This window comes from Dreissena polymorpha, chromosome 4 (genome assembly GCF_020536995.1).
Source record: "Dreissena polymorpha isolate Duluth1 chromosome 4, UMN_Dpol_1.0, whole genome shotgun sequence".
NCBI lineage: Eukaryota > Metazoa > Mollusca > Bivalvia > Myida > Dreissenidae > Dreissena > Dreissena polymorpha.
Window position 1 is genome coordinate 127,846,011 of NC_068358.1, and position 12,421 is coordinate 127,858,431.

Here is a 12,421-nt window from a genome sequence, read left to right on the forward strand (position 1 = left end):
GCGAGCCTTGTATATTATTACAATTTCAGTGGAATTGCTTATTATTATATAATGTTAACTTATCTATATGGAATGTACATTTTATGTACAATACAGTCACATACTTAAAGTAAGCATATTATGTTCAAATCAAGCACATACAATTGTATTGACATACAATTTTGACTGCTTTAAAATGGAACATGTTTCTTTTGGTTGAAATAAAAGCGTTTCCTGATAATGGCTGATGAGGTTAACATTTTCCAAGGAACATGAAGAAGAGTTGCCTTGACATCACATCCAATATAGAGGTTTCTATGGAGACCTTTCTTTTCAGATGAGTCAAACTGGGCTTTATCCATTATTGCTTTTAATGAAAACGGAAAGAATTATCAATGTTTAATTGAAACAAGGACTGTTTGTAAAACATGCATGCTCCCCATATGGCCAGTCAGTTGTAGTGGCAGCCATTGTGTGAACATGTTTTTTGTCACTGTGACCTTGACCTTTGACCTAGTGACCTGAAAATCAGTAGGGGTCATCTGACAGTCATGATCAATGTACCTATAAAGTTTCATGATCCTAGGCCCAAGTTTTCTTGAGTTATCACCCAGAAACCATTTTACTGTTTCCAGTCACTGTGACCTTGACCTTTGACCTAGTGACATGAAAATCAATAGGGGTCATCTGCCAGTCATGATCAATGTACCTATGAAGTTTCATGATCCTAGGCATAAGCGTTCTTGAGTTATCATCCGGAAACCATTTTACTATTTTGAGTCACTGCGACCTTGACCTTTGACCTAGTGACCTGAAAATCAATAAGGGTCATCTGCCAGTCATGATCAATGTACCTCTGAAGTTTTATGATCCTAGGCCTAAGCATTCTTGAGTTATCATCCAGAAACCATTTTACTGTTTCGAGTCACTGTGACCTTGACCTTTGACCTAGTGACCTGAAAATCAATAGGGGTCATCTGCCAGTTATGATCAATGTACATATCAAGTTGCATGATCCTAGGCCTAAGCATTCTTGAGAAATCATCCGCAAACCATTTTACTGTTTCGAGTCACTGTGACCTTGACCTTTGACCTAGTGACCTGAAAATCAATAGGGGTCATCTGCCAGTCATGATCAATGTACCTATGAAGTTTCATGATCCTAGGCCTAAGCATTCTTGAGTTATTATCCGGAAACCATTTTACTCTTTCGAGTCACTGTGACCTTGACCTTTGACCTAGTGACCTGAAAATCAATAGAGGTCATCTGCCAGTCATGATTAATGTACCTATACCTATGAAGTTTCACGATCCTAGGCCTAAGCATTCTTGAGTTATCATCCGGAAACCATCTGGTGGACGGACCGACGGACCGACCAACTGACAGGGGCGACAGAGGCATTCAAAGGTAATGAGAACAATATTTCGCAAAAACAGGGTTTAATACATGTGCGTATAATAAGTGTCGTCATAAGTTAGCCTGTGCAGTTGGCATAGGATAGGATTTCTGAAACTCTGATACTGTCCTGCAGTTGCCTATATCCTGGACAAGAACCCATAGAAATTACATCACACGTGCGGAACCATAATTCTTATCATAGCAAAATATTGGACATCAATTTTATATAAAACATATGTAGTCTAGTTCTTGGAAGTCTTCATTGATCAATAAAGGGAAGAATCCATCACAAGGAAAATAAATAAAGGCTACAGCCAGCAATATAGGTCCCTGCAAGTCCTAAGGTCTAGACTTCAGAGTCTGGACTTCAGACCTTACAGTTAATTAATCCACATCAAAGAAATGAAATCTGAACAAGAAAACAGTCATAAAAAGCTTGTCTACACAATAACAGTGTACCATAACAGTCTACAAACTCTCAGAAATCTGAATGCTTTAATTAAGCTGACTCCTCAAGGGTGTAACTGAAAATAAATTCAGAACATATTGTTCAATGTTTGTTGGTCTGTAAAGTGTTTAGACTCTAGTCAATTATGTAATAATTTGTCACACAGTTTGCCACAAGTCAAATATATATCAAAGAGTGCATCAAATTGGTAAAAATTGTTTTTGTAGGTCTGCCAAATATTTATTGTGTAATTGTTTATGTATGGAACAATCTTCTTGTGATGTATTTTGCGGGAGCTGTTGATTCTAAAGCAATAAAGGGTCAGTAAATTAAAACGTCACAAACAAGGACAACATTCTAAAGTATATATTTGTGCAATGTTTGGTTCACAGAGAAAGTTGCAAAATAAAGCTTGATCAGTTAATATCCTGCTAAATACTGACAGAAAAGAATCGTTCAGAGTTCTGAAATTCAAATGATCTTTGGAAAAAGTGGCTGCTTTTTAAGCTAATTTGAAGCTTTTGTACAGGAATAATGTCACTACGCCCACCTAACAGGTCGATAAGGTTGTGAAGTAAATCCTGAAAATAATCGCCTATCCCAAGTTATATTTAATTCATAACACGCAAGCTGTGAAAGATTATTCTTCGTACTCTATGAAAACATTTAAACTTTGTATACCAAACAACCTGGGGACAAGCAGCAAGTAGAAATTTCCTTGAATCACAAAACATTTTGACCGGTAAAAAATACGCTGATTGTTTAAAACAAATATTATTAAGTCTGAATGTGAATGAAGCAAGGTTGTGGGGAAACACTCAACCCTAGGGTATGCCTCACCCTAAAATGTTGTTGATGCTGTTAAGGTAACTCATCCACTTTCAAATACACAAAAGACAGACACACACACAATCATGCTTATTTCAGTCAACACACACCAATTGTTCAACAAGTTTTGTGTGAAACCATGTAGCTTCTGCAGAAATGTAATGAAGACACAACAGATTTACTTTTAACGCTCAGAAACTTCTGTATCTTGTATAGAACTGGCATACCCGCAGCTGGTTCTGGAAAAAATGGTCGTAATGGATGTACATAAAGTGTCCTCCCAGATTAGCCTGTGCAGTCTAAAGGAAGTCACTTGCAAACAAAAATACAGTGTAAGTGGAAAGTGTCATCTCTGATTAGCCTGTGCAGACTGCACATACTAATCTGGGATGACACTTAACTCACATGCATTACGCCAAGTTATCCCAGACCAAATTGCTTCAAACATGCTTACCCTAAGCTGGTTCTGCTGTTGTTGTTGCAGCACTCGCTGATAGTCCTCATTCATTCTGTTGTACTTCTCCTCAAAGCTCATTATGGAGTTGCTGTAGGGGTCGCAGTCAGGGTCAGGGCTGTCACACCCCTTGTGCTCCTTCTTGTTGAGGGCCTGTGAATAACAAACAACACACATAAGGCATCCGCTTTTCTATTATGGGCTCAAAACTCTTCTAAGGGTTAATCCAGTACAGGTAGAAAGTGTCTTCCCTAATGAGCCTGTGGGAACTGCACAGGCTTATCTGGGACAACGCATAACGCACATGCATAACAAACAAACTCCCATCAGGCATCAGCCTCTCTATTGGGGGCTCAAGTTTTATAATTACAGTAAAAACCCAGTCATAAAGCTAGTAACCCTTTACCACGCAGATACTCACTTTGACACCTTTGTAGTCCCTTAGAATATCCTAGTAAATTTAAGACCTTTCTTACTAGATAAAAGTTTTTAAGGCTTCATCTCCAACCATAAAATACTGATGAGAGGCAAACAGCATAAAACCTGAACACCTTGCAAGTTACTCACAGCTTGTTCTGGTTTTATGAGTGTTACATAAAAAAAATATTTTTGCTTTTGAGCAGTTAAGGGTTATCAAGTGCCATTTTCATTAATCGGGTTGTTATTTTTCAAACCTCTGCAGATAGGAAACTAATCCTTCTCAAAATCCTGTTATGGACTCAGCAATACTTTTCAATTTACAAAAGACAGAGTCAATTGAGATGTTTAGTTAAAACTGATTTATTTTAGCTTGGTCTCACCAAAAGCCTTATGCTTCTGGAAAGGCTCATGAGTTAGTTTCCTGGGTAGAACCAGTACTTGGTGCCTTAAAATCCCCCCAGCTGGGACCAAACCCTTGAGCTCCCAGTTGCTAGGCACACACCATATTTACTATGCCACATTGACCTCATATATTCACATTCAAGAGGAGAAAATTGACAGAAAGAAAAAAAAACATCATACCCTTCATTAATTGCGTCGCTTTCTGAGAAAACTGGGCATAAAGCAAGTGTCCACCTAAACTGGATTTTCGGTAAGGAGGGACTTCATAGAAACTAAAAATACCATAAAAGCGGAAAGTGTCATCCCTGATTAGCCTGTGCGGACTGCATAGGCTAATCTGGGATGACACTTTACGCACATGCATTAAGCCCAATTTTCACAGAACAAGACACAATTATGCTTGTGTTAAAATTATCCAGTAAAAATAATGTTCCTTGTTATTTTTTCCATTTTTCAACAGTTTCACTCATAGGATGCAGATGCAGCTGGCGTACCCCTCTGACTAAGTCACACCATATATTTTGGAGTCATATAATCCCCTAAAACCAAGCCTTTTCGAGAATTTCTACTCAATTGCGTAATATATCTAGAGAAGCCAGTGTGAAACTACACTGTAACTCCAATTTAACGCGGATGACGGGGGTCCAAGCCACGCAACAGCGTTATAAGTTTTGAGCTCATTTATTGCAGGGGGCTATACAAACAGGTATAGTATAGCCTATAATATAGGTCCTGTGTATTGCCATGCTGTGTTGTCATGCATATAAACCGAATCATATCAAGAACAGTATACATACCGCTTTCCTAATGTGCACATTTATCCGATAATCCAATCAAGTTACAACATCACTTAAAAAATAATAATCTTGAACTTTTATGACGATAAATATGTTTATGAATTTCACAAACACAACTATATGCATACGCCCTTTTCAGAAGTGTAAAGAGAACAGTGCATTATGGGGCAGAGCTTTCATTGGACGAGCGAATTTAAATTTGGATATAATGCGATACATGTACAAAGAAATTTTGTATTGCGTCATACACCATCATGCAAAAAACGTGCTTTCCGGGGACTTTCTGATACCGGGAAGAAATGAAAGTGAATCTCTGTCTGTTAACAATAGACTGATCCCGGAAAAGCACGAGTTTAGAAAACCCCACTTATCACCCCGGTACAAACAACGCTGGTCCATTAAATCAACCAAGGATAGATTACTTTAAATAATAACGGTTGATACGATGTGTGATTTTGAAAAGATTATAAATGGGTCATGTTTATTTGTACCAGCAGATTAGTGGGTTTTTCCAAAAAGTTGCTTTTTCCGGTATACATATATTACACTGCGTTAGCATGTATATAAATCGTCTGGATTATTTAATTAATTTCTCGTACACGAACTGAAAGATTAAATGACTAAATACTAGAATTATAATGAAATGACAGAAAAACTTGTTTTATACTGTGCGCAGTATATTCCAAAGCCGCTCCTTTAATATAGTGAAACTGCTATCATATCAAAGTAAGAATGTTTTTATCGTTTTGAATAACTTTAATTTTATAATTATCCTGCTTGCACTTAACTTATTGAAATAAAAGCACCGCACCGCTCTGATAGGATATACATGTAATAAACACTGACACGCGAGTTTTTCACACCTTTATTGACATTACACAACAGATTAACATCAATTAGCCGTCGATGTTGTTTAACCTAGACGCGATTAAAATCGGTTCAACGGACAGTTGAATAAAACAATCAAGATGTGATAGCTGCCATCTTTGAATTGTCTGAAAAGACATGAAGTTGCATAACATGGATTTGAATCAGAAATGGAAGGTTGAAGAGAAAAAACCGGATCCAAGACCCACCCGTGTTATATTGGATTCAGCCTTATAACGGGGAGCGTTATATTGGAGTTACAGTGTACATATAAATACATTACAAAGATACAACACTCTCACAGTCAACTGTAAAACTAATGTTGAATATATGGCTGATGAGCAACATAGATAGTTTTTACCATTTTGGGAATGGGGCCAGGGTCCTTTGGATTTGGAAAATTGTGTTGTTAAAATTGGGATATTGTGTGGCCCTTTTGAACTTTAAACAAAATGCTTTATAATTTAAAAAACAATTGATTGTAACATTCTATTTGCTAAGGTACAACTCCTAGAGCTTGAAAGATGAGCTTAATGTTTCAATTGTGTATTTAAAGAAATATTTTTTTATTTTATTTTTAAATCTTCAATTGGAATTTATGGCAGTCATTTGGGGAACCATATACTTTTTGAGTTACTAAATGAGGCTGCATTGCCGCCCCAATTTTGACCAAAAAATAACACTGAGCTAGTATTACCAGGATATCCCCGGGGCCTGGCATCATTCCGCCTAACAAGTGGCTATTTGCTGAGAGCTTCTGTAATAAAGGACACAATTTTTGTTTGTTATTACATCAACAAGAGTCTACTTGCAGAGGGCCAGCACAAAACAACGATATATATGTATATGCCCTCATTTTTTCATGTAAAACTGTCAACCAGATGTTAGTCAATGGAGAGACAGTGGGTCTCATATGGTTGTAACTTCTGAATTATTAATTGCAGAGCAGTGTTTCTGTGAGCTCTGCATTACTCTTTCATGAGATCTATCAACCTATGAAGTTTCAAATCAATACCTCTTAAGGTGTATCAGTTAGGTTCTCCATAAAGGGCAATAACTCCAGAATTGTAAAGAACAGAGTAATGGTTCTTGTTCACTGCACTTCTTGTCAAAAATAACTATGTGCCAATGAACTTTGCTACAATTATATTGCAGAAAAACATCAAATAATAATGGATGAACATTGTCATACATAAACAATTAAAAGTACACAACATAGATTTACTATGCACTCTAGGTTGTTATTGTGTAAAAAAATAAAATTGATGAGACACACAGGTGTCTAGTTGACTGAAGGCAATGTGCAATGCAGGCACACACAAAAACAACGAATGCATTTCAATCATCAATAACATGTAAGATATAAAATGTATGATCCTTGCATAATAATGTAAATGCTTGCATGTAACATGTTGCAAAATGATACCTGGCAGTGAAAGCTGATGTTAAAACAGCTTGGTAATACAGTCAAATCATCAGAAATCATGAAAACATGTCCCAGTGTGTCCATGCAGAAAACTCTGCTCACTGATGCAGCTACCTCTCCTTGAGCATTTAACTTTCACTTACTTTTATTACAGTTAACTAATGAGCTGCACTTTTCAAGACCAAGAACATAGGTACGTAAATTGAACTGAATTCAAAACAAAATAATTATATATGTTTGTCTCAGACATAGTGCATTATTGTTGTACATTTAATGTAGTGTTTCTGATTTGTACAGTATAACTTCTTCTTTCGCACCAATAACCTATGGTAACTCAAACAAATATCATAGTCCTAGAGAAATCATTAATACCTCAGTTAGAAATAACCACCTTTAACTCGTTCATTAATAAATCTGTAACTCTAGCACCTATGGCAGTCACTAATTCAATTAAATATTGAATTTATTATACACAACTCGAGGAGGTTATTCACACCAGCTAATCAATGTCTCAACGATTATACTTTTCTGTTTTCTGATTTCATTTGTAATGAACAATTACAAGTGTTAAATTTAATATCATGGTCTATAGGGAAATATTCAAATATCATAACAGCTGTTATGAGATATTCTAATATTTATCTATAGATAATATTACAATCAAAGAACATTCAATCAAATTCTCATATGTGTATACATGAATACAAAGTTGAAGTAAGTATCAGGCACTAGAAAAGTCTGTACCACATAAACTTTAAACATTAAAAGCAATTAAATTTACAAATACTTTTGTTCTCACATTTTGTTTTCATAACCTTATTTACACACAAAATTTAGAAGGCTACAACACTATATAATAACAACAGCAGATGTTTGCTGTAATATTAACGCATTTACGCCTAGCATTTAGAAAAAAGACTTGGCAAACAATGTAGACCATGATGCGGCGTCTCATCTAGGTCTGCGTTGTTTGCATGCTTTAAGGAATTTCTGTAAGAAATATTCTAAATATAGAAATAAATATACTAGACATCCCTAATTTTGAAGAAAAAAAAAAGATCCAATTTAGAAGGATGGGAGAGTCCACTAGGCATAAATGTGTTAAATTAGAAGGCTACAACACTATATAATAACAACAGCAGATGTTTGCTGTAATATTTAATACATGGTCATGTAGATGTGTTAACATGGAAATTATAAATCAGTGTACTGAATAGTTTCTAAGAAATCAGAGAACAAAGTCGCAGACAATTTTCTTGACATTAACAATCTAGGCTGCTGACATCTGACATAGCAGGCCTTGTTATTGATTTCACAAGGGACAAATACATAGTCTGGCAAGAGCTGGATTTCAAACACTTTAAGAGATTTTCTTCAAGAAAATCATTCCCTGCATTCAAAAATGCTATGGCTAGCTAACACTTAACCACTCATGTGACAACTTAAACTGCCTTTGGGAAAATGTAAGAAACAAGGGACACTATCCAAATGTGCTAGCAGACATTTCAATGTATGTTTCCTGGATTATCCCCATTGGGAACAAAATCATGCTTTGAACCCTTTCCCTGTCACATTGGCATTTTGATGCTTTCATGGTCTCTTAGAAAAAAAGAGTTAAATACCTTTCTCACTGAATTCAAGTTTTAAAGGCTTCATTTCCAACCCTAAGATACTAATTAGCAGCAAACAGCATGAACCCTTAACAGTCTGATGGTTTCATATAGCAATTTTCACTTTGCATCCGAGCGGAAAAGAGCTAACCTTGAGTTTTACGTTTTGAAAGAGATACGTATCATGCTACAGCAATATCGATGCATTTCTGTGAAACAAGATGATGCTTTCACCAAGTATTTGCTATGTAAATATTTAACAACAAAACTAGTCTGACTTTACAAAGCACACATTAGGTCACACAACACTGTATTTACAATTTACAACACTGTTATTGACAAGGTTCGACCACTTTCGATTGCTACAGAGGTTCACTAGAAACTCGATATCGCAGAGCCTTGATAAATCATTAGTGTATTGACTAACCATGAAATTGACTTAATTACCACTATTATCATGGTATTGACAACCTATTGTGGTGATTATCCAAACAGCCAGCCTTGGTACACTACATCACTACTTAGCAAACAAATATTGCAGTCCCAATGTCTTGCACAGTTGTAGTGGAGACAATTTAAGAGGTTGACTTATGGAGTGGCAAACAAAATCATTTAATAATTTTTCCAACCTTTTGCATGGATTTTCCTGGCCATTTTGGTCAAAAGCTGTATAGTCTTATTGGGCATTTTTTTTATTGACAAAATGGCACAAATTGGGATTTTGTTTACAACAAATATTGAAACTTTTAATTTTTATATTTGCATTTATAAAAATTTGGTACAACATTTATTAAACAAGACAGTATGAAGTCCACCGCACTACCTCACTGTTTATTTTGGCATGAAGTCTGATACCTTAAGAGTAATCCAGGACATAACTTTCATGACTTCTTTGCATAACAGTAAATGTTGATAGGCGGCATGATGTGACAATAGCGAATAATACAGTATAGTCCATGTATATATTCCAAGTATCTAAGCTGTACTGGATTAATTAATAAGGATATTGGAGATGATCGCGATTGCAAAATATTGCATTGTTTGTTTAATTTGCAGATCATTACACTCCTGTAAAGGCTCATTCTGACCTTGTGTCAGGAATTTCGCAGATTGAATTGTACTTTAAATTTGAATTATCAAACACTTACTTTTATTAAACAAAGTAAACTTTTAAAGAAGTTTTTCTTTTTTTCTTCTAAACGGAAATAAAAAATGTTTTTATTGATGATTAGAAAAAACTCTTTTAAAATCCGGCTGTTTGCTTTGGGATATGGTATGTTTTACAGCCTTTTTATGGAAATAAAGAGGATGTCTCTGAACTTCATTTATGATAACTTCTCAAGGCTAAGATCACTACCACTTTTACTCAAGATAAGACACTGAGTTGTCATTCAAGATTAAGTGTAACATCTAAAAAGCTTATTATGTCTGTCACTAGTCCACTAACTTATTCAGTCACTTAACAAGAAAGAGCCTTCCCCCCTTTTTAGTAAATAAGACTGAAAAAGCCATGTCTGCATACTTAATCATTTTACATAATCGTATGTTAAAACAAGCGATGTGTTTGTCAGAAACACAATGCCCCCTATTGCGCCACTTTGAAATAAAATTTCAATATATCATTTGGCAGGTTTAGAAATTATCTCCCTTTTAAAGTTTATTACTTCCCTTGGATTGTATTTTTTACTTTTGACCTTGAAGGATGACCTTGACCTTTCACCACTCAAAATGTGCAGCTTCATGAGATACACATGCATGCCAAATATTACTTGATATCTTCAATATTCAAAAAGTTATGACCAAACTTTAACCAAGGTTAAAGTTTTGGGACACACACAATGAATGAATGACAGACAGACAGGCCAAAAACAATATGCCCCCGATCTTTTGATCCGGGGGCATAAAAAATCTTATTACACATACATTTTCTTTTAAATTGTGGACATCTTTAATATTATTGGATTTCATGTTATTTCCATGGTGACTAGTCTGACAGAAAACTGAAACTAGGTCATTATATCATTATAAAACCTTCATCATTACATAAAGTGCACCAGTTACAATCTCATATGAAATGCAGTTATTTCTTGAATGAGACTGGCTTGAGGCCCAATGCAGACTACAGTGTTTGTGATGAAATATGTTAATTATATTTACAAGGGCAACACAGTAAGATCCACAACCTAAACCAGATACTTATTATAAGCATAAATTACATGCTTGAATTGAGCTTTATATTAAAACTGGTTTTATTTGTGCACATGTTTAACAAGATTAAAAACATTAACAGAAAGTTGGTTGGATATCCTTTTATGTTTTTATTTTGTCTAGTTTGATGTTTTCCTTGTTTTCAACAGTATTTCAGTCATATCATATTGATGTTAGCAAATTAATGCTTCTCTTTGCTGGGTTAACCCTTTCCCCTATAAGAAGCACAGTGAAAATGGCTTTTGCAACCAGCATAAAACCAGAACAGGTTTTATTCAGTTTGCTGCTCATCAGTATCTAAGGGTTGGAAATGAAGCCTTAAAAACTTGAATCTAGTAAAAAAAGGTCTTTAATTAAATGTAACTTTCTAAGAGACTACACATGGGTGAAAATACTTTTCTAAGTAATAAAGGGTTAACTCTTTTAGTGCGGGAACTGAATTTTGAAGGCCTTTGCAAACAGTTTGGATCCAGATGAGACGCCACAGAACATGGCGTCTCATCTGGATCCAAACTGTTTGCTATTCTGATAGTATTCTTTGAAAAAAAAATCGAAGAAAATGCTAATTTTAGAAATTCAGCAGACGACATTTTAGCAGACTACAAATTTCCCAGCATGCAAAGGGTTAATCATGAATTGTGACCACCTTATTGTCGAAGGTTAACCATGAATTGTGACCACCTTATTGTCAAAGGGTTAACCATGAATTGTGACCACCTTATTGTCAAAGGTTAACCATGAATTGTGACCACCTTATTGTCAAAGGTTAACCATGAATTGTGACCACCTTATTGTCAAAGGTTAACCATGAATTGTGACCACCTTATTGTCAAGGGTTTACCATAATTGTGACCACCTTATTGTCAAGGGTTAACCATGAATTGTGACCACCTTATTTTCAAGGGTTAATCATGAATTGTGACCACCTTATTGTCAAGGGTTAACCATGAATTGTGACCACCTTATTGTCAAAGGTTAACCATGAATTGTGACCACCTTATTGTCAAGGGTCAACCATGAATTGTGACCACCTTATTGTCAAAGGTTAACCATGAATTGTGACCACCTTATTGTCAAAGGTTAACCATGAATTGTGACCACCTTATTGTCAAGGGTTAACCATGAATTGTGACCACCTTATTGCCAAAGGTTAACCATGAATTGTGACCACCTTATTGTCAAGGGTTAACCATGAATTGTGACCACCTTATTGTCAAAGGTTAACCATGAATTGTGACCACCTAATTGTCAAGGGTTAACCATGAATTGTGACCACCTTATTGTCAAAGGGTTAACCATGAATTGTGACCACCTTATTGTCAAAGGGTTAACCATGAATTGTGACCACCTTATTGTCAAAGGGTTAACCATGAATTGTGACCCCCTTATTGTCAAGGGTTAACCATGAATTGTGACCACCTTATTGTCAAGAATTAACCATGAATTGTGACCACCTTATTGTCAAGGGTTAACCATGAATTGTGACCACCTTATTGTCAAAGGGTTAACCATGAATTGTGACCACCTTATTGTCAAAGTCCAAAAGAAGGTCAATGTCAAGGTAAAAATGTATCAACATTTAT

The 12,421-nt window shown here is 35.6% G+C and overlaps 1 protein-coding gene across 9 annotated transcripts in view; it reads right to left on the reverse strand.

The window, feature by feature from the left end:
* The window catches only part of LOC127876360 (myocyte-specific enhancer factor 2C-like), a 147,828-nt gene that overhangs the window by 24,597 nt on the left and 110,810 nt on the right, over nucleotides 1–12,421 (reverse strand). For 8 of the 9 annotated variants that reach the window (XM_052421532.1, XM_052421534.1, XM_052421533.1 and 5 more), the window contains 2 exons: nucleotides 6,292–6,351; nucleotides 3,109–3,261 (listed from right to left, as the gene is read on the reverse strand). In XM_052421532.1, the coding sequence (XP_052277492.1) occupies nucleotides 3,109–3,261; nucleotides 6,292–6,351 (213 nt within the window). The remainder of the gene's footprint in view (nucleotides 1–3,108; nucleotides 3,262–6,291; nucleotides 6,352–12,421) is intronic. The other variant, XM_052421531.1, reaches the window with a different exon arrangement.